The 25,133-nt window shown below is 42.0% G+C and overlaps 1 protein-coding gene across 2 annotated transcripts in view; it reads right to left on the bottom strand.

Moving 5' to 3' along the window:
- LOC134625872 (carnitine O-palmitoyltransferase 1, liver isoform-like) overlaps positions 1-25,133 on the bottom strand; it is a 70,910-nt gene that overhangs the window by 24,093 nt on the left and 21,684 nt on the right. For both annotated transcript variants that reach the window (XM_063471194.1, XM_063471195.1), the window contains 3 exons: positions 24,099-24,287; positions 21,833-21,938; positions 14,240-14,356 (listed from right to left, as the gene is read on the bottom strand). In XM_063471194.1, the coding sequence (XP_063327264.1) occupies positions 14,240-14,356; positions 21,833-21,938; positions 24,099-24,287 (412 nt within the window). The remainder of the gene's footprint in view (positions 1-14,239; positions 14,357-21,832; positions 21,939-24,098; positions 24,288-25,133) is intronic.

The following is a 25,133-nucleotide window of genomic DNA, read 5'->3' as shown; positions in this document are numbered from 1 at the left end:
CTCAACAGAATACAGCACTGTCCCCTTAAACGTAAATACTGCCAGGAGAGAGAGCCACCTTGGCAGAAGTTTATGTTCCAAGTGCTTCTTGTTGATTTTAATGATATTGAGGCCAGAAGTTGGAGGACCAAATGAATGTTGGAAAAAATAAGCAGCAGCAGCTTTTACGCTTCTTTCAGAAACCAACTCTTTCCTCTTTTTACTGACTGTATGTGTTAAGACAAGGTCACTTTTATATAGACGCAATTTTTAAAAAAAAAACAAATACAAAAAAAAAAAAAAAAAAACATGGCTAAGTACACAGACCACTTAGAGCATTTCAGAGTGCTTCACATTAAAAGGTTCATTAACAAACACACGACACACATCTATGGACGCACAGACATCAAAGTTTCCGATATTTTGGTTTACAAGGTTACAAGACTCAGCTCACAACTAGGGCTGGGCCATATCATACCGTTCATGGTAATACCAGTATAATGTTGGGCAATGATAAGAAAATGAAATATCGCGATAGAATATGGGTAAAACGCGCATGCACAGTGCCTTTGTTTTCATATGCACATGGCGGAAAAAGCATTTCGGCGACAGAGAATGAGAAGGGCGAAAGCGGATCATTGAATGAAACGGATGAACCAGAATTGGTTTGTAAAAATGCTGCAACTTCAGTGGTGTGGAACTGGTTTAGCTTTCGTCCGTCACATACACAACAAAGCACAATTTTTGGTAGAGCATGCTAGCGGGCCGTCGTTATTACTGTGTTTTTTGGAAAATACGGCACACTTAAAATCAATCCTTTGATTTTTCTGAAAATCGACAGTGCCCCTTATAATCCCGTGTGCCTTAGGTATGAATTCTGGTTGTGTTTACTGACCTCGAAACGATTTTATGTGGTACACGGCGCTCGAAAATCTGTCAAATGTTTTAGTACGACTTTGCTAAGCTACAAACCCGCAACGCTTGATGGATTGTCGGAGCATTACAGTGATACGTACTGTGCTTCAACATAATATTACCGTATTGTGTGTATAACCTCTTTTTAAGTTTTGTGGCTATTATACATGGTTATGCTGAGGATATGTCGGCCAGTTTCCACTGGAAATGCCTTTTAGTTAAACTGTCGGCAAGGAATTTGCATTTGCACTGTTAAATTTTTATATAACTTTAATGCACATAAAAAAGCTGCTTGTTTAAGTGAAAATACATTGATTTTTTTTTTGCACTAATAAAGTTGTGGAGTTGTAAAGTATTTTGTCTAGTATCAATTATATCATCAGTTATATGGTTATCGCAAATTTTCAAATGCATATCGTGATAAATAGTTTTGGTCATATCGCCCTGCTCTACTCACAACTACGCAGATATGTCTGTACATGGAAAGAGTACGCTTGAGTGGATAATCAACCTCACATCCACACAGGCAAGATCACGGAAAATCAATTTCCAATGTGCAATTCAAACATGGCAAACAAACAGCTTGTGTATACTCTAATTGACAGTTAAGACCGAATACTCATTTGTTAATCTCTAGGAATCAATAACCAGGATAGCATTATGAAAAAACACTGACTTTATACGACCTTGTAGTGTTTAAATCTTACAAGCAAAAGTGACAAAAACATTAGCCCCCGCTGTACACTCTGCATAGGAAGAAAACTTCTTTCTACAGCAAAAAAATTAAACTTCTAATCTGGTCAAGCACCTAGCACGCTGCCACAGGAATGTGAAATTCACAGAGAAACCCCCACCAACATTACCGCTGCAGCGCCAGGCAAAACTCCTGCTAAACAGGTAAAACAGTCATTTAGGTTTTTTCACGGGTTTCCAGAAAAAACGAAAGTGAAGCCAAGGAAAAGGCAAATGTGAAATTGAAAGTATTTTGCAGACACCACACTAAATGCAGACAAGCGTCTTCTTTGTGGGTGTAGGAAGAAAAAGTTGGACAAGCAGGACACACACACACACACACACACACACACACACACACACACACGCTTGAGTCCCATTTGGGGTCGCATTTCTTAACTCCCACCCTTTGGGGACACCACTTTCTGTATGGTTTAGAAGCAAGCTGGCAACTGAATTTTACTCCTCCAAGACCACAGAAATAAAAAAAAAAAATCACTTGAGATTTTCATTTTAAGCAACATTTGTCCAGACAGTATTTTTACCTTCCTATTGGGGACTGGGAATGTTTAATGTCCCCTTTGGGGTCTTCAGCGATACACAGATAAACAAACTATTTTATGCCACTTTTGGGGACCTTACTTCCATTTGGGGTCTTCAGCGATACACAGATAAACTATTTTATGCCACTTTTGGAGACCTTACTTCCATTTGGGGTCTTCAGCAACACACATACACAAGTTATTTTATGTCAGTTTTGGGGATATTCCTTCCCTTAAAGGCAAGTCCCTCAAAGTACAATGTAAGGTTAACTACCCAATCTAACAATAATCTAAACAATAATTAAGGTCTCTATTTATCTTGAAGAAATCAAAACTATATTCAACGTCTCAGCCATAGAACAATTTAAATTTTTGACTGCATTTATTACTACTGTGTTTTTTGGGAGTTTACATGCACATCATTAATGCAGAGAAACTTGGAAAAAAATCATCTGTTTGTGTTTGTGACCAGCAAATTGTAAGGCAAGAACTTTGCTTCCAAATATGTTCACTAGGAAGAAGTCACTGGTCCCTTGTCTTCATCTTGATCTGTTTTCTTATTCTATTGTGTTTTTGTTGCCTCCATACCTGAAAGAAGACACTCAATCTCATTGCTTGAGGAATCCGGATTTTGCAGATCAATTTTTTTTAACGTTTCAGGCATTTCTCATGATGCTGCTTCAGCTTGGTTAGCCCTGAGTAGATAAACATAAGTTAAATAGGCAAACATTAGACAGTTAACCTAGTTTTTATATTCTATTTAAACGAAAAAAGAAATTTCTAATTTCAACTATGAATTGTTACCACAGATAATTTGTACACAATTACTAAGGGTTCATTTCATTTGCAGAAACTATCCAAACTTTGAAGCAAACCTATCATAAAAGACTTAATTTAATTATTAATAAACACACTGCTTTAACCTACATTAGAACCAATCAAAATATCCTTTACCTCAGGGCACCAATAACTACAGTATTAAAGATCTGTGAGTGATAAGACAAGCTGTACGATTTTAGAATGGATTTCTTAATTTTAGTTTTCACTGATGTTACGAGTAGATTTAACATGAATAACAAATAGACAAGAGACAATTGGAAACTGCCAAAAAAGATGACTCTTATGACTTCTGGGGACATTTCTAACAAAAATGCACTGCGTTAACCTGAATGAGGACAATCAAAAGGAAATGAAATTGAATTGAATTGATATAGTACCAGAGTACAGTGATCATTAACTGATGGTCATTAACGATCAGTGACCATTAACGGTTTTGTCACTGATCTCAAGGGTAGATTAATACTAAATACAGAAATATACCTCCATTTAAAAATTACAAAAACATATCCAACTATAGTTATTGGTACACCTGACTCTTATGACTTTTGGGGACGTTTCTAACACAAATACACTCCGCTTTAACCTAAATGGGGACATTCAATGGGAAACTTTCCTTAGGGAACTGGTAAATACAATGAACTCTGATTATGAAACATATGCATATGTTAAGGTATGTGTAATGATTTGGGGGATGGATTGCTTTATCCTAGTCCTCATTCTGATTGGTATTTGTTTCATATTTCCAAATCTTAGACATAATGAAGGGTTTTACAACATAACTCTTGAGTGTGGTGATCATTGATAAATTGTTCTTGAACTTCATGTATAGATTTATACAGAAAAAAGTACATGATACTATTTTTTAAAAACAATACAAAAACATATCCAACTATAGTCATTAGTATGCCATATACTTATGACTTTTGGGGACGTTTCTAACACAAATACACTCCACTTTAACCTAAATGGGGACATTCAATGGGAAACTTTCCTTAGGGAACTGGTAAACACAATGAACTCTGATTATTAAATATTTGCTTATGTTAAAGCAGGGGTCCCCAATCCCAGTCCACGAGGGCCGGTGTCCCTGCGGGTTTTAGATCTCACCCTGGGTCAACACACCTGAATCACATGATTAGTTTATCACCAGGCCTTTAGAGAACTTCAAGACATGTTGAGAAGGTAATTTATCCATTTAAATCAGCTGTGATGGATCAAGGACACATCTAATACACTCCACTTTAACCTAAATGGGGACATTCAAAATCCTGCAGCTTATTTATGTTTCTTTGTTTCAGAATAATGAATAAATAAATTAAACAAATAACATAAAATAACATCCTTTTTATGAAGCTTATTTCTTTTTTCCGTTTTATTAGCCTCTCTTAATTAACAAGCTATTCCTCATTGTTAGCTTGCACATGAAAAACTGAAGGATGCTAATAAAAGTCCTTTTTTATTTTAGAATCATAAAAGCATAAAAAAATTGAAATCCCCTAAAATATTGAAAGTTGGGTTCATTCAAACATGCCTTGATTTTTAATCCAAGACAGCTCTGAATGTGTAATTTATACGTGGCCAGCTTTTTCAGGCTAATTAGCTAAAGCCTTTTTTTTCCCAAATTATCAAGGGCACATCTAGCAAACCAATATTAGCATTTATTAATAAATAACTTTCTTACATTCAGACAGAAAATGCTGAAACTTTTCAGCAGAAACCTTAAGATATAGGTATAAGAAACTAAAAAAGTTTTAATCACTTTTCATACCTTTAAAGCTGCTCTACATGCTGCTGCTTCCCGGCACACACCTCCATGGCTGCGATCAAGGCCTATGGTGACATAGAGGTCTTACCTCACCTCCCCTACCTTTAGGCTGTCCCTGCTCTGTCCCTCTTGACTCTCACACACACAAACTCCAGACCTGCATTTATCTCTTTCCTCTGATCCCCCCCACCCGACAGACATACAAAACTCTAAACATCGCCCTTTGACTGACTGCCCCACCCCCACTTGCACATGAACTCTTCCCCGAAAGCACTCTGATTGTATGACACTAGTGTTTATTGTATTATGTTGTACATAGGACTTTTGTTTTGTTTTTATCTTTAAGTTGTTCACTGTACACTGAAGACCGTGGGAGCATTACAATTTAAAATTCCTGTGTACATCATCTGTACATATGGGTTTTCACAATAAAGCTGACTTTGAATTTGACTTGAGTCAAGCTCTGCACATATCTGTAAGGCCCAGTCCACCCACCCTACAGAAGCTAGTCTTTCCCGCTTGTATCCAGGATATAATTTTTTTTCCTGTCATGATCCATATCTAATGACCATAGTCTTACACAGTTTTTGATCAGCTCTTAAAGAGACTTTGGTGAGAATTAAGTTTTATGCCATATGCTTGTGACTTTTTACGCTTTTTAGGCAGTATTTTACATACTGCCTAAAACGTATTATCATTGAAATTTAAATTTAGCTCAGCTGCTTCACCAAATTTTGGATCCCTGCACCATTCAACAGAAATTCAAGAAACATCTTAAATATGTTGCAATACAAGTATCAAAAATTTAGAGTAATTTATGTCAAGCTGCAGTTCAGAAAGCAAATATGAACCTAAAGTGCTCCATTATTTCATGCATCTGCTTCACATCATGCCAAATAATTCTTTAAAAAAATATTAAAACTATTTATATCATAATTACGTGAAATATGACTCTTTTGTATTTTCTAGTGTCCTCTTTACCCTTTGAAAATATAATCTACTTTCTAACAAATAGTCTACTGATTTCTATTATTTAGTCAAGAGAACAAATGTTTGTTTATATAAAACCATTCATACAAAAGAATGTTGAATAAGATTTTCAACAAAGATCAGTATATTAAAAGAAATCTTACACTATAATAATATAAGGGTTAGGGAGAGGTAATACACACACAAAAAAAAAAATCCAAGAAATGTCACTTTTGGGGACAGTGGAAATTTTTGCAATTTCACACACTTCCACTAGGGGCAACATAGAGTTATACACAGATTGCGAAAAATTTTGGGGGCAATGTCATACACATACACCAAAAAAAAAAAAAATCTAAAAAAAATGTCACTTTTGGGGACAGGTGAGATTTTTGGATTAAAATATGTTTTAGAGCATGCTGAACGTTGTTAGAGGTAAATCTAATTGGGGACGGTGGTTTTGGTCCCCAAAGGGAGAGGTGTCCCCAATAGACTGGTGTGTGAGCTGATAGAAGTCCCCAATTTTGACACAAGCAAACTCTCACACACGGGGGAAGTGTTTCAGTGTGTGAAAAACAGGCTAGACCAGCCCTGGCAGAGACTGGAGCAAAATGAAAGACTAACACCATCATCATCCTTCCCGAGCACAAACATTTTAGCACTGAATACCACTGAATTCATTTCAGGATTGATAAGACAGGCTATCAGTTTGGATGACAGCCTCACCACAGTGCTGTTGTTTGAGCTCCAGGTCCAGTTCTGCTCATTTCTAGTGGAAACCATCCAACAAACCAACATTAGCTGAAACTAAAAACAAAAATTAAATAAATAAAATAAAAATGTGAGTGTAAGTACAGAGTCCTGTTGCCTGCGCCAACAACAATTTAATGACACAGTTGTGGACTATTTAAACTGTCTGAATGAAATACATTCAAAGCACAGTGGCTTGGACCTTCCGGCTGCAGAGTTAGCCAAGACCCAAAGCATAAACATATGTACACACTCATGCAAAAAGAGAGATTTGACACGACCGAGGTTGAATGATTTGGAGAAGAGAGAGAGAGTCTCTATATCTAGGAGACTAAAGGAGATTAAAAACACTCCTACACTCCTTACAGATGCCCGCCCACTGAGTCAGTGATAACACAAACCGAATCCAAAACTTGGCAGATCGAAACTGTAGGAGCAGGGGATATTCCAGTGACTTAACAATACAAGAAAATAACAACATGAAAACATTGAATGAGAACGCAGGAAGCCCAATAAGGGCCAGGTCTTGGGAAGTGTTAAATTTCAACCTGCTCCCAAAGCTTTCACTAAAACTGACACTGCAGACTGCACCAAGTTATGAATTATCCATCATCAATCCTAGCAAATCATAGGTCTAGATAGTGGATGAATTGTGGATACATGACCTCTGATTTGCATTTCAAATTTTATTATCAGATTAACTGGGTAACTTAAACCTTACTATTGCTCTACTTCTGAAGATGAAAACAGAGCAGCTGGGAATAATTATGTTTCATGTGATGATGCAAAGCAGCTAGATCTTTGAGTTGTATGCTACAGAAAGGAAATTTGTCAACATTATTATTTTCTCTCCTACTGAGAAGACAGTAAATTAGGAAGTCACATGAGTGAAGCTTTGAGGTTTGAGTTAAACCAAATTACTTATCATGTGATAAAATATCCAATTCACCAGATAATTCTTAGAAGAAAAAAAAACAACTCATGACCACTATACTTTTCATATCCAAAACAAAACCAAAATTCCAGCCAAAGGCTCAAATATTATATAAAAGTTGCCGCTTCCACAGAAAAACACACATCAAGTTGTCTAGGCTGGTGGTATTGCGTTGTGAAAGGGAGATGAAGAAAATCCCTGCCTGTTTCCTCACGCTTATTTGACTTCAGTGGGATTTTTCCATTACAGGAAAACACCTCACAGTCCCCCAGAATGAGAGCATGAGTGTTCTTGACTAACATTTCCACTAACTAATACAAATACAGAAAACCAATTAGACATGTACTGTACCATACAAACTTGACACATTTCTCACCAAATGCTGTAGCTATTAACCACTGTATTTTTAATCTTTTCCTCCCTTCGTCTAGTTGACTGTGCACTTTCTGGATGAATGAGTAAGATTCAATCTGCAATCAGAGCATTTCTCAAAAAACAAAACAAAAAAACCCCCCAAAAATTAAAAACGTTAAAAATAAAGTAAACGAATAACATCTGTCTACACCCTTAATCACCAAGAAGAACAACTTTTAGACAATCTAGTCAGCTGTCCTTATCCCTTGCCTCTGAGCTTTGTGCACATGAGGACATGTAGGTGTGGCACTAAATGATTAACACATCTTCCATAAAACACTGGACCCTCTTGTGCTGCAGTCTATTCTAATGCACAATCAACAGATTTTATGCACTAAACAGGAAGACGCCACTGCAGAACTAATAACACTAATGTATCTGTTATGAGTAGACAAAAGACCCACAGACTCGCATTAATGTTTCAAAAACAACTGCGAGTTGTGTGAAATCGATTGGAGCTACCGTATTTTTTGGACCATAAGGCACACCGGATTATAAGGCACATTAAGCGAAACAAAACAGATAAGTCAAACTTTACTCAACTCATTCTTCTTGCATTGATTCATTAATGTTGAATTCTATCGCAGCTGCTCTATTCCCATGTTGTTGCAGTATATTAATGACTAACCTCGTATTGTGGATGGATGATCTCAGTTGTTCTCCTGACTTAAGTTTGGTCTTTACAGCATCCTGCCATATGATTGCATCCCTAACCATCGGGAACCTTCATGTCAACTTTTATCAAGTGGAAAAAAGTTAACATTCATCCTCCAGCTTCACTGTGTTTATGTTATGCTAACACAGCTGTGTCGCTAGCGATCGCGTAGCACATCATTATATACCAGCTAGCCCAACTTCAGTAACCCTACAAACGTCACTGCTGTTTAGTTTTCTGTCTTCATTTATGTTGGAAGTGACAGCAGAGCTGTACGTTTTAATTTTCGCAGAAATCTCAGAGTCAGAACATGCTATATCATGTTTAGGTGAAAACTAGCGAGCTAACTTCCTGCTAACTTCTAACACTGTAAATTTAACCTCCTAAGACCCGAACTCTTCCACAGCATGCATTTTTAATTTCTCTTTGATATTTGGGTATATTTGGGCCCGATAAATGTAAAAACATTTTTTTAAGGTTTTTTTTTTTTTTTTTACCTTATTTTTGTTTTTATGAAAAATCAGAGCCACATATGAGGATATTCGTTTAAAATTTTGATAGAACAGTAGCAGTATAATGTCCTCGTAAATGGATATCATTTAAGAGCAAAATTGAGTATTTTGGTCTAAATAACCCAAAATGTGATGTCCACATATGTGGACGGCAGGTCCTAGGAGGTTAATAAATTCTGTTTTCATGGATGCCTGGATGTTAAACTTAATTGTTACACCTGGTAAAGCAGCAACGCTGATCATTTTATTAAAGATGAAAGAATTTGGACAGTTTTTAACTCTCAGTGATGCCGCAGTGTTTGTTTCACTTTGAGACCTGAACCAGACGGAGTTTAGGACCCAGATTACTCCGCAAGGCTCCTGACCACGGTACCCATAATGCTCCAACAATCCATCAAGCGGTGCGGCTTCGTAGCTTACCAAAGTCGTACTAAAACATTTTTTGACAGATTTTTGAGCACCATGTACCACATAAAATCGGTTCAAGGTCAGTAAGCACAACCAGAATTCATACACAAGGTGCACCAGATTATAAGGCGCACTGTCGATTTTTAAGAAAATTAAAGGCTTTTTAGTATGCCTTATAGTGCGGAAAATACGGTACATTGAGCCTCATACCCCCTCCCCTTCCAGGGAGCCTCCGAGCTGCACTGCATTTTCATTTTGAAAAAATAAAGAAACATCAAGACATGCAAATCTAATAGAATATAAACACCATTTATTGGAATAAATAAATGGCATTTCTGTGCAAGCTAATCAGATCTAAATATCTAGGATTACTGTCACATTGTAAGCAAAATTCAGTGCCAGTCACTTTGGTTCCCAAAAGTCCTTGCACTCCTTCCTTCACCCATAAACTGAGGCATTTTACCACAGTGTGAGCTTATCTCCGTACTTTCTGGCTGACTGAAGTGATGTGCTCCAAACAGCACAGCAACAATAACGTCGCTGACACATCTGCACACACTTTCCATGTGGTTGAGACTGACTCACTCTCCAGCCTGTCTGCACTCGAGTACGTTGTAAAGTAAATACTGGAGGATTAGTATGTGTGAATTACAGTACAGCCTTTTTACAGTCCTGTCCAATTTACAGACTTTAATTTAATGTATTCTGCTAGCAGCATTCACTCCTTTGTCGTGCCAGTTGCAATCACCCTCACAATGCTGCTGAGAAAAACATTTTGCTCCATGAAATACAGAAAAAAAGTGTTGCGTTTAAGCTCTGACATAATTACTTATCTAGCTCTGGATAAACAGTTCTTGTGAATCTGGTGTTTCAAGTTCAAAACCATACGTGAATATGCCGTTATACATTAATATGGGGTGGGATTTTCTTGTGACGCTTTCTTTTAGAGCGGTTGACTAGTAAATCATCGATATCCATAGCCAGTCCAAGAAGATGTGGTTAGGGGACAAAAACCAGAGTCAAGAGTAGGTCAACTTATCCCTGTATTATCTCAGTAGGCTCAGCTGGCTTGAATGACAGTTTGAATGGGAGTCTCTCCTTATACTGTAGATTTTTCTATAAGACAATCTGACATTAAAAGACTTAGTTAAAAGTTAAGTTAAGCAAGACCTATTTAGAGTTTACATAAGTCTTCAGGAAGAGGTTCTTATCCATGTCTGTGTTTGTGATTTTTAAGACATGCAGATAACACAGTAAGTATTATCTCAATGAGTATAAAATGGAATTACTACTGTTTAATCAGATATCAAATTGGTTGCTGGGAAAGGATAAGACCTGTTACATCATGCTTTCATTTTACTGTGTTTTTTTCAGTTCCTTTTAACCTGCAGTAGTTTTGAGGACTAATTATTTTGTGCATCCTAATTTCCATCCATGGCAGCACTTTGTACACTAAAAATAAATAATAGGATGCAGTTTCATGCACCTCCTGCTATTGAACAATGCGCTGGGCTTCCTCTGTGAGGATGTCAGTGGGAGGGGGAGACATTGTGGAATAAAATGTACGTCAGCTTTTCTCCAACAGAAGATTTATGTGCTGCTCATGAACGTAGTCACTGCTGCAGTCCCAAAGTGGGGCCACAAATCTTACAGAGGAAGGCTTAATGGCGTCTGAAATCCTTCAACTGTTTCGGCTTCCACTGACACCAATTGACATTTTCATAGCTGTGAGTGTTGCCACGGCCCACAATATCTTTTACTTTATTCAAACACTTGCAAAGGCAGAGGGAGCACTACAGAAACACTGTTTTAATGCTAGCATGGAGAAACTTGAACAAAGTTCATAAAAACAAAAAAGAAAACCAGAGTGAAAACAACTCAAAGAAAGAGGGCAGCAGAGTTGTTCAATACTTCACGACCCTTGATCCCTCACTGCTGAATTGCACCTTCCTCCCTCCCACCCTGTTGACAGCATTTAGCACCATGACAAGTATCATTTTGACCTAAAAAGCTTCTGCTGTGGACGTAACCTCACAGCTTAGATGGTTTGGGAGTGAGACCAGAACTCTTTCTCAAAATGCAAAGTGACAGTTGAACTGGAAACGAACACATGCTAACACAATTATTAGCATATCAGTATAATAGAGTAGTTAGGTTTGTGGTTGAAACCTCCTTGTGGCTGTTCCTGTGTGAAGTTTGCCTGTTCTCCCTGATGACCTGACTGGAAAGCAGTAGGAAATCTCCCAGTTCAATTATAATTTGCTTCAGTGATCAGAGACAGTGAAAGTTATAGTTTAGAATAGTTTCACTCAAATCCTGACGAGGAAGATGGGGGTCATTAATTGCACCATTGGTTAATGTTGTGGGATAAAATTAAAATTCACCCCTCAAACTGCTGAGCTGGTCTTATACTCTGACAGTGCTCTCGCTGTCAGCCAAGGTCTCAGTCACGCAGGCCTAGAGACTGGTTAAAAACCACCTGGTAATCTGACTGCAAGTGAAAAAAAATGCATATCCCCCAACTGGTTGATAAGTAGTTTCTTGAGGCTGCCGACTATCACTGGGTAAAACCTGCTGCACTGTGTTTTGCGCCAAACCCTCCTTGTGATTGCTTTGGTTGCTACCAGACTGCTGCTGTCACCTGTAGTTTGAAATGAAGACAGCTACTTACAGACAACTAACCACCAAACTCTTTCGAAACTTGGAAAAGTGTCACAAAGTATCCATAACTCGAAATTCGAGTTATTTTCTCGAATTTCGAGTTTGTGCTGCCAATCAGTAATCTGATTGAATGACGTCATTTCCTTGTTACCCGGAAGCTGAAGCCCTCAGCCACAAATGCTACAGCTAAGCTACCAGTATCACAGCCAGTCATGAATTCACAAATTGCTGAGTATTTTCAGTGTGGCTTCACAAATGATAAAATCCTTGTGTTATTAGCTGAATCAAATGGCATTACTATCAGCAAACGTACTCTTGAAAACACCAATTTGTTGCGATCTGATTTTGAATGTGCATTCCCCTGCGCCATATCCTTCTGGGCAACAAGAAAATGACGTTATTCACGTAGATTACAGCTTGGCAGAGCTAACTCGAAATCTCGAGAAGGATAACTCGAAATTTCGAGTTACGGATACTTTTTTTTTTTTTTTTGCTGTGTTTGTTTTTTTTGTAAGTGGCGGAAACGGGCTTCCATACATTTGCCTTCAAACTGAATTTGACAGCAGCAACATGTCACAAAAAGCTGGGATGGAGGCAACAAAAGGATGGAACTAGAAACAACTGGAGCAACAATTTCCAACCAATTACGTTAATTGGCAGCAGGTCGGTAACATGATCAGGTATAAAAAGACCATCTTAGAGAGACAGAGCTTCTCAGAAGTAAAGACAGGCAGGGATTCACCAATCTGTGAAAAACTGCAACAAATCGAAACAATTTCAAAATAATATTCTTCAACATAAAAACGCTGCATCATGCAGAGAAGAACGGAACATGATCAAGAAATGCCAAAGCCAACCCAAGACTGTTCCAAATGGAAAGACATTCCTTCCCGAAAGTCCAGCAGCCGGTCAACCAATTTCAAGCGAGCAACTTCCACCAAACAATTTTTTCCTCGTGAGTGGTTGCCAGATGACGCAGACCGGTCTCCAGGACAGTGTGACTGGGGACCTAGCTTAGCTAGACTCTATAGGTATTACAAAAAAAATGAAACCAGCATTTTAAATAAAAATAGTTTCCAGTAGGAAAACTGAATGGCTCAACCCCATTTTAAAGTAACGAACCAAACCATTTCCACCACACAGTAGAACCGTTTTCATTTTAAAGAGCAGAAACTTGCATTTAATGAAGTTCTACAAAGCTTCCTGATCATTGCAGCAGGTCCCGACTGAGAAACCAACAGCCTTTAACCGTCAACTCTAAATGACTTGTGCGTTTTATATCGACCATTTGGCTTAAACATAAATTTGATTCCACTGTACAAAAAGCAGGGCCACCGAAGTGATCCTAAACAGTGAGAGTCTAAGGAGCTTGAGTCTGGACGTCTTTAAGTTGCTTGAAGACGTTTCACCTCTCGTCCGAGAAGCTTCTTCAGTTACAAGGTCAAATGATGGAGAGTCCCAGATTTAAGCCCTAGGGAGTGTCCCCCAAGGGGGGGTGAAAGAAACCATCTATGTCCACTGTGAACGACCATCTTTGAACAGAGGCGGTGGCTTACGACACCAACTGTCTGCCATCTATAATCCAGTTTTGAGATCCTTTCCCAGACGCCTTAATGCCCACTCACATCCTGGGCCTTTTGACTTCAGGAAATCATATGATAGGGTGGGGCTAGGTTTCACAATGAGCACACCCAAAACCTTTGGCTGACTGTGACCTACACCTGTTTTCACACCTTGACTCGTGCGATAAGGTAGAGGATCAACAGGGGGTTTATGACCCTCTTGGGGGGACACTCCCGTAGGACTCTCCACCATTTGACCCTAAAAGTGAAACCTTCTCAGATAAGAGGTGAAACGTCTTCAAGTAACTTCAAGAAGTTCAAATGCCTTTTTTTCAAGCTCCTTAGACTACAATCACCTGCATGACTGAGAACCTTCACAGACTAAACAGTGAGACTTAAATCATATCAGATGTACATCAGACTAGAGTCTGTAAGGACAAGATTGTCTAACACGGTGTCAAGACATGCACCTACATGCATACATCATATATACACACACAACCTGCACACGAGATTCCAGTGAGTTACTTTGCCATGTCTTTAGACAAGTGAGGGCCGTTTCACACTAATCAGACACACAAATCTTGCCCAGCATTCCTACCTCTGCCGGGATGTTCCAGACAAGTCTCTGAGGTTGGGGTAGAGAAGGCTCCACATCACCTTTACAGTGGCCGTCCTCAGTGTAGCCTAGCTGAAAGGCATCTGTGGCCAGCGTGTACTGGAGGAAAAAAATAACAGGGAAGGAAAAGATTATTGAGATTTAATATGAGAGTTAGCGCAGCCATACTTGCAAAAATGTACCCCATTATAAAAGGGGAAAAAAGTTTTTGTTTTGTTTTTTAAATGGACGACACAAAAATACAAGAGAGATGATGAGTGCTTGAAAACTCAGCATAAGCATTTTTTTTAAAGTTGCTGCTAATGCACTTGATTAACTGATTATCTACAATTGTTAATCAGTTAAATCGGTTAACACTAAATGTTACATTTCATGACAGCCCAATTACAAAAAGACGGAACTAATGTGGCTTTTTTGGAAAAGTTGCCATCAACAGCGCAACATTTGGAAACCTTTTATAGACAGGAAACTACAGAAAGTCTAGATTTTTTGGATTTTCAGACTAAACAAGATAACAATGGTAAGACCCTTGTGCATAATTAAGGCTAGCTGGCAACATAAAAGCTTAACAAATGAACTCAAGGATCGAGCCCTGTGGGACCACGAATACCGTGAATATTTCTTTATCACTGGCCAAAAGAAGAAGCTACTTAAAGTAGAATATTTAAAATAAGCTCAGACAGACATGATGCATTCATGTGTATGTGATATACACATGAATGCACTGTATTCTTTTCAGCTGCCCGGATCATTGCCTGCAGCTAACCCACTCTTTTCCAGCACACCAACCGTCTGCACGTCCTCCTTTCACTACATCCACGAAGCTCCTCTGAGGTCCTCCTCTTCTCCTCCTGACTGGCAGCTCCATATTCAACATCCTATATGCAATGTTCCCTCTAATTTTTCATGTGTCTGAGCGAACACACAAACTCCCTGAGCGGTCCCTTGGACCACTGTGAGCAACAGCAGACGTGTGCACTGTGGTCACGCCAGTATCAAATCCATCCAAGTTATGTGGTTTATTAAAATAATCAAATTACAGCATTTACATTTATGTTAGACTACTTTTAATTAACTGCTTTATCCCACTTACAATGAAAATTTAAAAAAAAAAAATCTTGTTCATGACCTGTGTAGTATGTTAACATACATAGTAAAAATAACTTGAACTCCAATTTTGAAAACACAACTTTCTTCTTCTTTTTTTTTTTAATAAAGCTCTGACTTGTATTATGAGTATGAGTCTGTGGTCTGGGAGAGAGTCCTGCAACTCCCTGTCTGCAAAATACAGTAAATAATGACCAATGTTGGGTAATTAATTATATAGTTACTTCTTCAAAAAAGTAACCGAGTTATGCAAACAACAAAGTTTTTTGCAGCTGTTTACCTAAAAATGCAGCCAAGGCGTCTTTTTAAATAAACATTTCAAACTATTTACAGAACAATCAGCTGTTCTGCATCAAATTTGATGCCACACAAATTATTTGTGCCACTCCAAAAAATAATTTCTTTCCACTATGAGATAAAGGAGAACAACAGCCTGATACCTGCAGGCCTGACAACAGGAGATGTATCACTCCTGTATCACCTGTAACGTTCAGCAGTCGCCTCATTGTTCTGACACACACACACACAACAAAACGAATAGTTATGTCTATAACTTCTGTTCCCTGAAGGAGAGGAACGAGGTACAACACATAAGTATGGGATATCACGCCCTCGCGTGTCCTGGCTGAAGAAACCTTTATTCACGCCTTTAAGGCAGATGACGTGTGATGACACGCGCACGGCCCCGCCTGCACATATAGCCGCTGTCATCACAGTCATCCCTCAGTTCGATAGCCGCTCTTCACCGAGCCAAACTGCTCAGTGGGGTCACCTTGTGTTGTACCTCGTTCCTCTCCTTCAAGAGAGAGAAGTTATACACATAACTATTCGTTCCCTTTCAGTCGATTCACTCGGTACAACACATAAGTATGGGACATATATACACGCCCCACAGAGCAGCCACCGAACCGGAATCGGACCACCACATCCTTAGTGAGTGGTAGACCCAGCAGAAAGGACAGCATGAGCCACCGAAGGGGCTGTAACGTCCAACCGATAAAACCGCACAAAAGTGTGCGGTGATGCCCAACTAGCTGCCGCACAAATATCAGCTACAGGCACCCCTTTAAAAAGAGCCCATGAGGTTGCCATCCCCCTGGTGGAATGAGCTCTCACCCCGTGGGGCAAAGCAAGACCTCTGGTGCCGTATGCCAGTGAGATAGCTTCTATAATCCAGTGGGACAGCCTCTGTTTGGACAGAGATCTACCTCTATTTGGATTGGCGAAGCAGACAAACAGCTGGTCACATAAACGCACAGTCTGAGTGCGCTCAATGTAGGTGCATAGCACACGCACTGGACAAAGAGAATGCATCCTCCTCTGCTCCTCAGATGCAAAAGGAGGGGAGCAAAAGCTCAGCAACTCAAACTCCATTGAGCTATAAGATGCAGGCATGATCTTGGGAAAATAGGCAGCATTTGGACGCAATACGACCTTTGGGCATCAGGAGAGAACTGTGTGCAGGAGGGATGCACAGACAGCGCATGAAGGTCACCCACTCGCTTTGCCAAAGCCAAAGCGAGAAGTAATGCAGTCTTATATGAAAGAAATTTCATATCCACAGACTCAATGGGTTCAAACGGGGGGCTACAAAGGGCCTCCAGCACCAAAGACATGTCCCAAGCAGGGACACTGGACTTAAGCACAGGCCTCAGCCGGCGAACTCCTTTCAGAAAACGTATGGCGAGGGGATGTGCACCTAGTGTCACCCCGTCAAAGCCAATATGACAAGCAGATATAGCTGCTAAATAAACCTTAATTGTCGAAAATGAAAGGCCCTTATCCAGCAGCTCCTGCAGGAATGTCAAAACATCCACAATAGAGCACTGAAATGGGAGAGTGTGGCGGTCCTGGCACCATTGCTCGAAGGCTCGCCATTTGCAAGCGTACAAGCCTCTAGTAGATGAGGCCCTAGCGCTCTGAATTGTCGCTATCACACTAGGTGGCAAACCCTTAGCAATCAAGTTTAACCTCTCATCAGGTAAGCATGAAGGCGCCACAGATCTGGGCGCGGATGAAACACTCCTCCCGCCTGAGAGAGGAGATCCCTGCGGAGAGGAAGCTGCCAAGGACTCGCTGCTAGCAGGCTCATTATCTCTGCATACCACAACCTTGTGGGCCACCAAGGGGCCACTAGAATCAGAGAGAGGGAATGCCGACGCACTTTCTCTAGAACTGGAGATATCATTCCACTGGGGGAAATGCATACCGGAGCACGTCTGGCCATTGGTGCGCTAGCGCGTCCAAGCCCAAGGGTGCATCGTGGTCGATTATAGAGAAGAACAGGGGGCAGTGAGTATTCACCCTGGAAGCAAAAAGATCTATTTGCGACTCCATTCTCTCACCAGAGGACCCCCCCTGGAGAGAAGGTCCGGCCCCAGGTTTAGGTGGCCCAGGACATGGGTGGCTCTTAGAGACAGAAAATGAACACTGCACCATAACAGCAGAGAGCGAGACAGCTTCAACAGGGGAAGAGAGCGTGTTCCTCCCTGCCTGTTTATGTAAGACACCACTGTTGAATTGTCCGTCCTGACTAAGACATGCTGGCCCTCCAGGACTGGACGGAAATGCTTTAGAGCTAAGAACACTGCTAACAGCTCTAAGTGGTTGATGTGTAGCTGGCGCTGGGCTGCGGACCACATCCATCTCACTGATGCACCCTCGCACAGCGCTCCCCACCCTCTTAGGGAAGCATCTGTGGACACCACCTTGCGAAACAACACCCTTCCAATCCGAGAGCCCTGATGCAGCAGCCTGGGCTCCCTCCAAGGACGGAGAGCTAGCATGAAAGACGCGGTTACCGGCAGCCTCCTCCGGAGGTGACGCAATGCACACAAACGGTGAGAGAGAGTCCAGCGTTGAAACGCTCTCATTTTTAACAGTCCAAGTGGCACTACGGCGATCGTAGATGCCATCATGCCCAACAAGCTTAATATCGTCTGGAAACGCAGTCTGCGTCCCAGCTGAAACTGAGCGAGGCAGCGATGAAACGCGGCCACTCTGTGCTCCGACAAATGTGCGTGGCTGGAAAGCGAGCATATTTCCAAACCGAGAAAAGCAATCTGCTGACTCGGGATTAGCGAGCTCTTTTGAAAGTTCACAGAGAACCCCAGTGTCTGAATGTGTGACAGAACCAGCGACAGCTGTGTCTCCGCCTGCTCTCTGGAACAAGCTACGAGAGCTCAGTCATCTAGGTAGGCTAAGATGCGGATGCCTCTCTCTCTGAGGGGCGCTAGCGCTGCCTCGGCACATTTCGTAAAGGTGCGAGGAGCGAGTGACAGCCCGAACGGCAGCACTAGGTATTCGTAGGCTACGCCCTCGAATGCAAACCTCAGAAACTGCCTGTGTTTCGGGTGTATAGCCACATGAAAATAAGCATCTGTTAGATCGATTGTCGCAAACCAATCTCCTGGGCCGACTGCATTCAAGAGCTGTCTGAGTGTTAGCATCTTGAACCTGTACGTTCGTAGATACGTGTTCAAGACTCGCAGGTCGAGGATGGGACGAAGCCCTCCCCCTTTTATCGGAACAACAAAATAACGGCTGTACCAACCTTTGTCTGTCTCCGAAGCGGGGACCACTCGTATTGCTCTTTTCTGCAATAGCGCCTTTATTTCCTCTCTGAGTATCATGGCCGCCTCGGTGTTGACAGTCGTGTTTACGACTCTTTGGAAACGAGGCGGCCTGACCTGGAACTGCAACCGGTAACCCATGGCAACGGTTCGCAGCACCCACGGAGAGGGGGCGCAAGCGCGCCACTGAGGGAAGTGAGCAGCCAGCCGGCTGACCTGCAGCACCGTCGGCGGGGCGTTGTCGCCCCCCAGTGTGTCTGCAGGGGACTGCATCACCAGCATTCTGCCTGCAGGCTCAGCATTTGTGATTGTTTGAGAATAAACAACACTCTTTATTGATTGCAACATGGGAACATGTACATTCACACAGTTTGTTGGAGGCACCTTTTCTGGGGCACAACAATGAAAAACAGCGGGAACACTCGATGTGGTCACCTGAACATTTAACACACCTGAACAGGGAGTTACCTGAGGCATTTTGTGTGCAGGGGTTTTGTGCTTGGGAGACAGTGTTAGGAAAGTGCAGCGCCTTCTGGGGCTGACAACCTGAACAGAACTTAAGCGGCACCTCTTGGGCGGCAACAGAGGGGTAAAAGCAGCGTCTCCCTGCTGCTGGACCCCTTCTCCACTCAAAACCACAGCTAGGAGGGCTGAGGCTTCTTCCTCCTGGGCGTCGGGTCCCGCTGGGGGCCCGAGGGTGGGCCTTTGCTCCAGGCCGACTGGCGTGGAGCTCGGGCCGGAGGATGTGCTCTCGCTGGCGGCACACCCACTTCAGCAGTGGGCGCCGGTCTCTTGCCAGTCGGCAGAGGAGCGGCGGGCCTGTGAGAGCCAGCTGCGGGCTTGGGCTTGGGCTGACGTCTGGGGATGATGTCGCGCAGAGCTTCCGTCTGCTTCTTCCTCAGATCGAATCTAGCCTGAATGGCTTCAAGTGAATTTCCGAATAACCCAGCCGCAGACACTGGTGCATCCAGATATACAGCTCTGTCCCTATCCGGGACGTCAGAGAGGGTCAGCCACAGGTGCCTCTGCGCCACTACTGTCAAAGCCATCCCTCTGCCCAGGGAGAGCGCTGCACAGCGAGACGCACGGAGGATGTGATCTGTGGCGACTCTGACCTCGTTAAGAAGAGGTGCCAGCGGGCTGTCATCAGGAACCAGCGTGGTGACGGAGCTCATGGCGCGAGCAGTGCCGGCCTGAGCCTGATAAATCTTCTCCAGCTGCGAAGCAGAGAATCTGCAGTGCTTGGACGGCAGAGTTGCGGGGCCGCCGACACCATGGTTATGGGACGGGGCCAGATAAGCACATTGGGCCGACAATGAGCTCTCCTGCTCATCCTCCGACAAACCATGGATGTCCAGGCCGATGTCCAGCACGTCATCGTCTTCCTGGGGAGCGCTGGCGGGCTTCAACCCAGGCTGAAGCAACCGGTAACCCTTTCCCTGTCTGGAGCCGGGGCTCCAGACAGGGAAAGGAGAGGGTCATGCCGTGCGACAGCCGAGCGTCCCAGCACTTTTTCCACAAACGTCACCCGTCTTTCCAGGGTCGAGCGCCGGAGCTGGCGGCAAAATGCACAGGTTTCGGGCTCCGTCAACGCTCTCCTAGCGTGGACGATCCCCAGGCAGACAGGGCAGGCGTCATGCTGGTCGCTGTCGTGCAAAGAGAAACCCCATCCCTGAGGACAGGGGCGAACAGAAGATTTCTGCTTTGCTCGCTTCGGTTTGGAGTCCATTCCAAAACGCAAAGCGAAACGCTGCACAGGAAAAACTTGAAATTAGCGCTCCGCGGGCAGCCTACACACCAACTGCGTGGTGGAGGCTAACACCAACAGGGGCAGTTAAGCTAAGTTCAAGTCGGCAGACAACGGAGCTGACTAGCAGCAGCTAGCTAGCCCAACTCAGCAGAGGTGTTCTCAGCGAGGTGAAGAGCGTAAGAACCGGGTGAATCGACTGAAAGGGAACTATTGACTACACTACACACTAACTACACAAGATTTGGGCTAAACGTCGCAAATCTCTCACATCTCAAAACACCGCCGTCACTCCTAAAACTTCCAGTTAAATGCCATGTTGCCATATCACTTTTTGATTGGTCGACATGGTACATTTTTCGACCAATAGGAAAGGGTGGGGGTTTTTGGTTTTGCTCACAGGTGTAGTGCTTTCGAGCGTTTTCCCTATAAAACGCCGTTTTTACTGTTTCTTCCCGCAGTAAATATAAACAACGATAGTATTCAGGAAGAAAACCAAAAACTGCATATATTTATCATAACTGTGGTTTTACGTGGCCTATCAACACAATTTAAAAACTGGTATAAAATCCACACTTTTTCCGTCAGGCGTTCCGTCTGTCCTGCTCACATCTCCAATGGTTGTACACGTTGTCATTAACGTGGCTTCACTCCACTTTGCTAGTTAAAACACCGGTGTCGGCACATAAGGACGCTGTCATAGCCTGTCAACGATGTTGATTAGCTGCGTATATACGAATGTGAATCGCGTGATTGGCTGGACTATGGGATAAGGTGGCATCGTTCTAATCCCATACGGGAGCAGCCAGTCACTTACTGACTAACACTGCAAAACAGAATTGTTAAAGTTTTAATTTTAATTTCAATTCAGGTTAGATTTTTTTTGTGCGCAACACAGATTTTCTGTGCGCAGAGACCATGCCAGCAGTGCGCAATTAGAGGGTATCATTAGTTCAAGTCTGATTGTTTCCCTGTAAGTGTCACTTCCTCTTTGCTGTGCTTTCTAAGATAATACTGTAACACAGTCTGATTCTTTTAACACAGCCAATTCCTGGAACTGGCTCCATCTGGAACTTTCAACTGCAGCTGTGCTATCCCTGTGTGATAAATGCATGTCAGCACAAATTCAGAAATAAGACCAAGGATCACCTCCCAAAGGTGTGCTACAGTTGGTGCATCAGCCCAGGAGTGCTCTGCATTCAGCCCACTCTTCCCATTCTTGTAGATCACAACGGAGAAGGATTTATCAAACCACCTGGGAGAGGAGAGAAGATAAAGCATAAAAGGAGATGCGTGTTGCCACAGCTTGTGTAAAGATTGCCACCCTAGTCGAGTCGCAGATGCAGAAATAAGAATCCTGGCTTTAGACCAGACAAAACAGATTGGAACAGGGCCAGGTCTATAACCAGTGTCACAACAATGATACCGATGCCATGCAGATATCCATGCATCTTATTTTTCCTTGTATCGTATTCTTAAAACGCATTTAGTTTAGACGACTACCCTGCGAGACAAACTGCTCCACGCACCATCCCCCACACAGAAAGAGCTTTAAATCTGTCAATCCTTTGTGTCCGGGCCGGTCAACGTTTCCTGTGTGGAGTCCAGATCAGCCTCAGGTGTCTGTAGCTGAATTTCAATGAAGAAAGTCAGGATTATCAAAGGATTCATCACAATCCTTTATTTTTACATGTCTGATAGTGGTTATTGTCACCGTCACATCATACTATACCAAAGGAGAATCCTTGGCAGCCTGAGGCCTGTGAGAAGTGGAGTAATCACAGACATGTTTCTGTGACCTCAATCCTGAACTCCTAGCAATGCACATTTATTCTCCAGAGATGTAATTATTACTGTTGGCATCATCTCCATTTTAACTGCTGTGACACAATGACTTTCCAAATTCTGGGACAAATAAAGTAGTCATTATCTTGGTTGTATATAAGTAACAAATTCACAAAGATAGCAATCGCTGATTACAGCCACGATCAACAGGAAGTGCAGAACATGAAGTAATTCAAGATCCAAAAGAATGTTCCAAATGCATCATGCACATTTCATTTTGGGACACTTTGGGCTCCTTAGTACACACAAAGTATTTATCACCAGTGCTCTTATCTTCTATCGGCTACTTTCAGCAGAACAGGCCACATGAAACACATTTGTATCGAACTCTTTTGTTGAAGATGGCAGCAAGTTTAGAGTACCATCTCCACAGTGTGTGTGCCTGCGTGTGTGTGCATGCGCCACATGGAAAACATGCAGCAGTCTGAGGATCAAAACGAAAGAAAAAACATTTTTTGCGTCATTTTTCCCCCTCTGGTTGTATTTTAGGGAAAGCCATGTTCCATGTTCATTTTTTTTGCCAGGTGTGACTCACTGAGCAGCTTAAATCACGTCATACTGTTTTGTAAGAAAGATGACTAGACACACAGCAGCTGATAGCATCTTTCATGAGCCAACAAAAGCTAAAAATTAGAAAACTGATTACTATATTTGTGTTTCACTTCACTAATCTCCTGCCATCCTGTGTACTACTTGGTATTTCAGGTGAAACCAGCCATTACTATGTATAAATCTTGCCACTCTAACCAGTATGTTTTTGACACATGATTGAATGAACTGACAAAAGACACCAAAACAAAGCATAAAAAAGTGTCTAGCAGAGGTGGAGATGTTTGGTGTGTGTGTGCAGGCATGCGTGTGGAGTACTCTTCAACTTTTACAATCTGAGCTCAATAGTTTAGTAAATTCAGTCCATTTTTTGCAGTATTTATCAAATTTGTCCCTATTAAGTGTCCAAATCAAAACAACTGTCACCTCATGGCACTTTATACTGCGAGGGAAAGCCCCTACAAGCAACTCCAATGATATGAGCTTATAAGCTAGCACTTGGCAACAGTGGGAACACTCTCCCCCTGCAACTAAGGCATGGGGTGTTAAGGGTCATGTGGCTCAGTCCTAACTATATGCTTTATAAAAATGGAAAGTTTAAACCTAATCTTAAATGCAGAGAAAGTGTCCGTCTCACTAATCCAAACTTGGAGCTGAAGAGGGGCCTAAAGGCTGAAGGTGCTACCTCATCCTACTTTTAAATATCCTCGGAGGCACTGAGTGAAGTACTTGTTTGGAGTAACATGGTACTTTCAGGTCTTTAAAATAAGATAGACCACGATTAGCCAAGATTTTATATGCGTGGAGATAAAGATCATTTTTCCTATGTGGAAAACATCAGCATTACATTACATCATTCTTACATGGACGGACTATGAAGCGATCAGTTGCCACAGTATTCCCAGAGCATTCCCTTGGGTATGTAATAATAATAATAATAATAATAATAATAATGATAGTTTTGTTGTGTGTGCCAGATCCATAAAATCCCTCCCCACACGTTCCTTGGTGACCTCCTCACCTGTCATAACATTTCCCATGAAGCAGAGACTTAGCGTAGCAGTCCAAGTTCCCCTCTGGGTCATCTCCCCTCATGCCTTGCTCCTCGTCATCCAAGGTTACAAAGAAGGCTGCCCTCTCAATGGCATCCAGCGATCTCTTGTTGACCCCAGAGCTGAAGTACTGCTTCCTCATCTGAGCCCAAGGGATTCTGGGAGGAGATGACATGTATATATTACAAATCATTGTTTTTCTCATGGGTCTGTACTCACAGTCAGCAAGTCTTTTTGCACAATTGTCCTAAAACACAAAGTACTAAAAGAGCCTCAGAAGTGGAGAAAGTTCACAGAAGGCTCAACTCAGCGGAAACTGCAGACGCTCCATAACAATTATGAGAAAACGTACTTCACTAAACACTGCATCCTTCTCAAGTACTTAGTCCACTCTAAGATAACTTAAGACAATCTGAAAACTCACAAAACATCAAACTATTGTTCCCATCAAGCAGACTGAAGCTCCCAACAAAGTTTCCACACAGTCAAAGACATCGGCATGTGACGCAAACGTCAAAATCAGATGACAGTTCTTTGACAAAAGCCCAGTGACGTTTTCTAAAATCTCGTACTGTGTCTGATTTGCTGGTCGGCTCACTACTTTAGTAATACACACAGCTTGACGGACGGCCCATTAATGCAAAGACTCATTGGACTGTTCCTGCTAAGCACGTTGGTGGCAATTTTCACACTTTGTTTGCTTTAAGTCATGCATAATGTGTAGGCAGCACAATATCCAGATTGTAGTTCTGATGTCATTTCCATCTTTTTGTTAATTATGCACAATACTAATCATGCCAGAAAACAAACCAGCACGAGACTAGTAACAGGACAGCTTTAACATACACAACATATTTAGCTTTAATCACAACAGGGAATCCTGAAGAGAGGGAGACGTGCATATATGCCAAGTCTTAATGGCCTTTGGAGAAAAGTGCAATTGAAAGTTAAATCATGTGAGCTTATCAAAGAAGAAAATCAGTATGTATAGATTTCTATCAGTG

The sequence above is a fragment of the Pelmatolapia mariae genome, linkage group LG4 (genome assembly GCF_036321145.2).
Source record: "Pelmatolapia mariae isolate MD_Pm_ZW linkage group LG4, Pm_UMD_F_2, whole genome shotgun sequence".
NCBI lineage: Eukaryota > Metazoa > Chordata > Actinopteri > Cichliformes > Cichlidae > Pelmatolapia > Pelmatolapia mariae.
The sequence above is the reverse complement of the archived record's forward strand: the minus strand, read 5'-3'. Positions and strand labels throughout refer to the sequence as shown.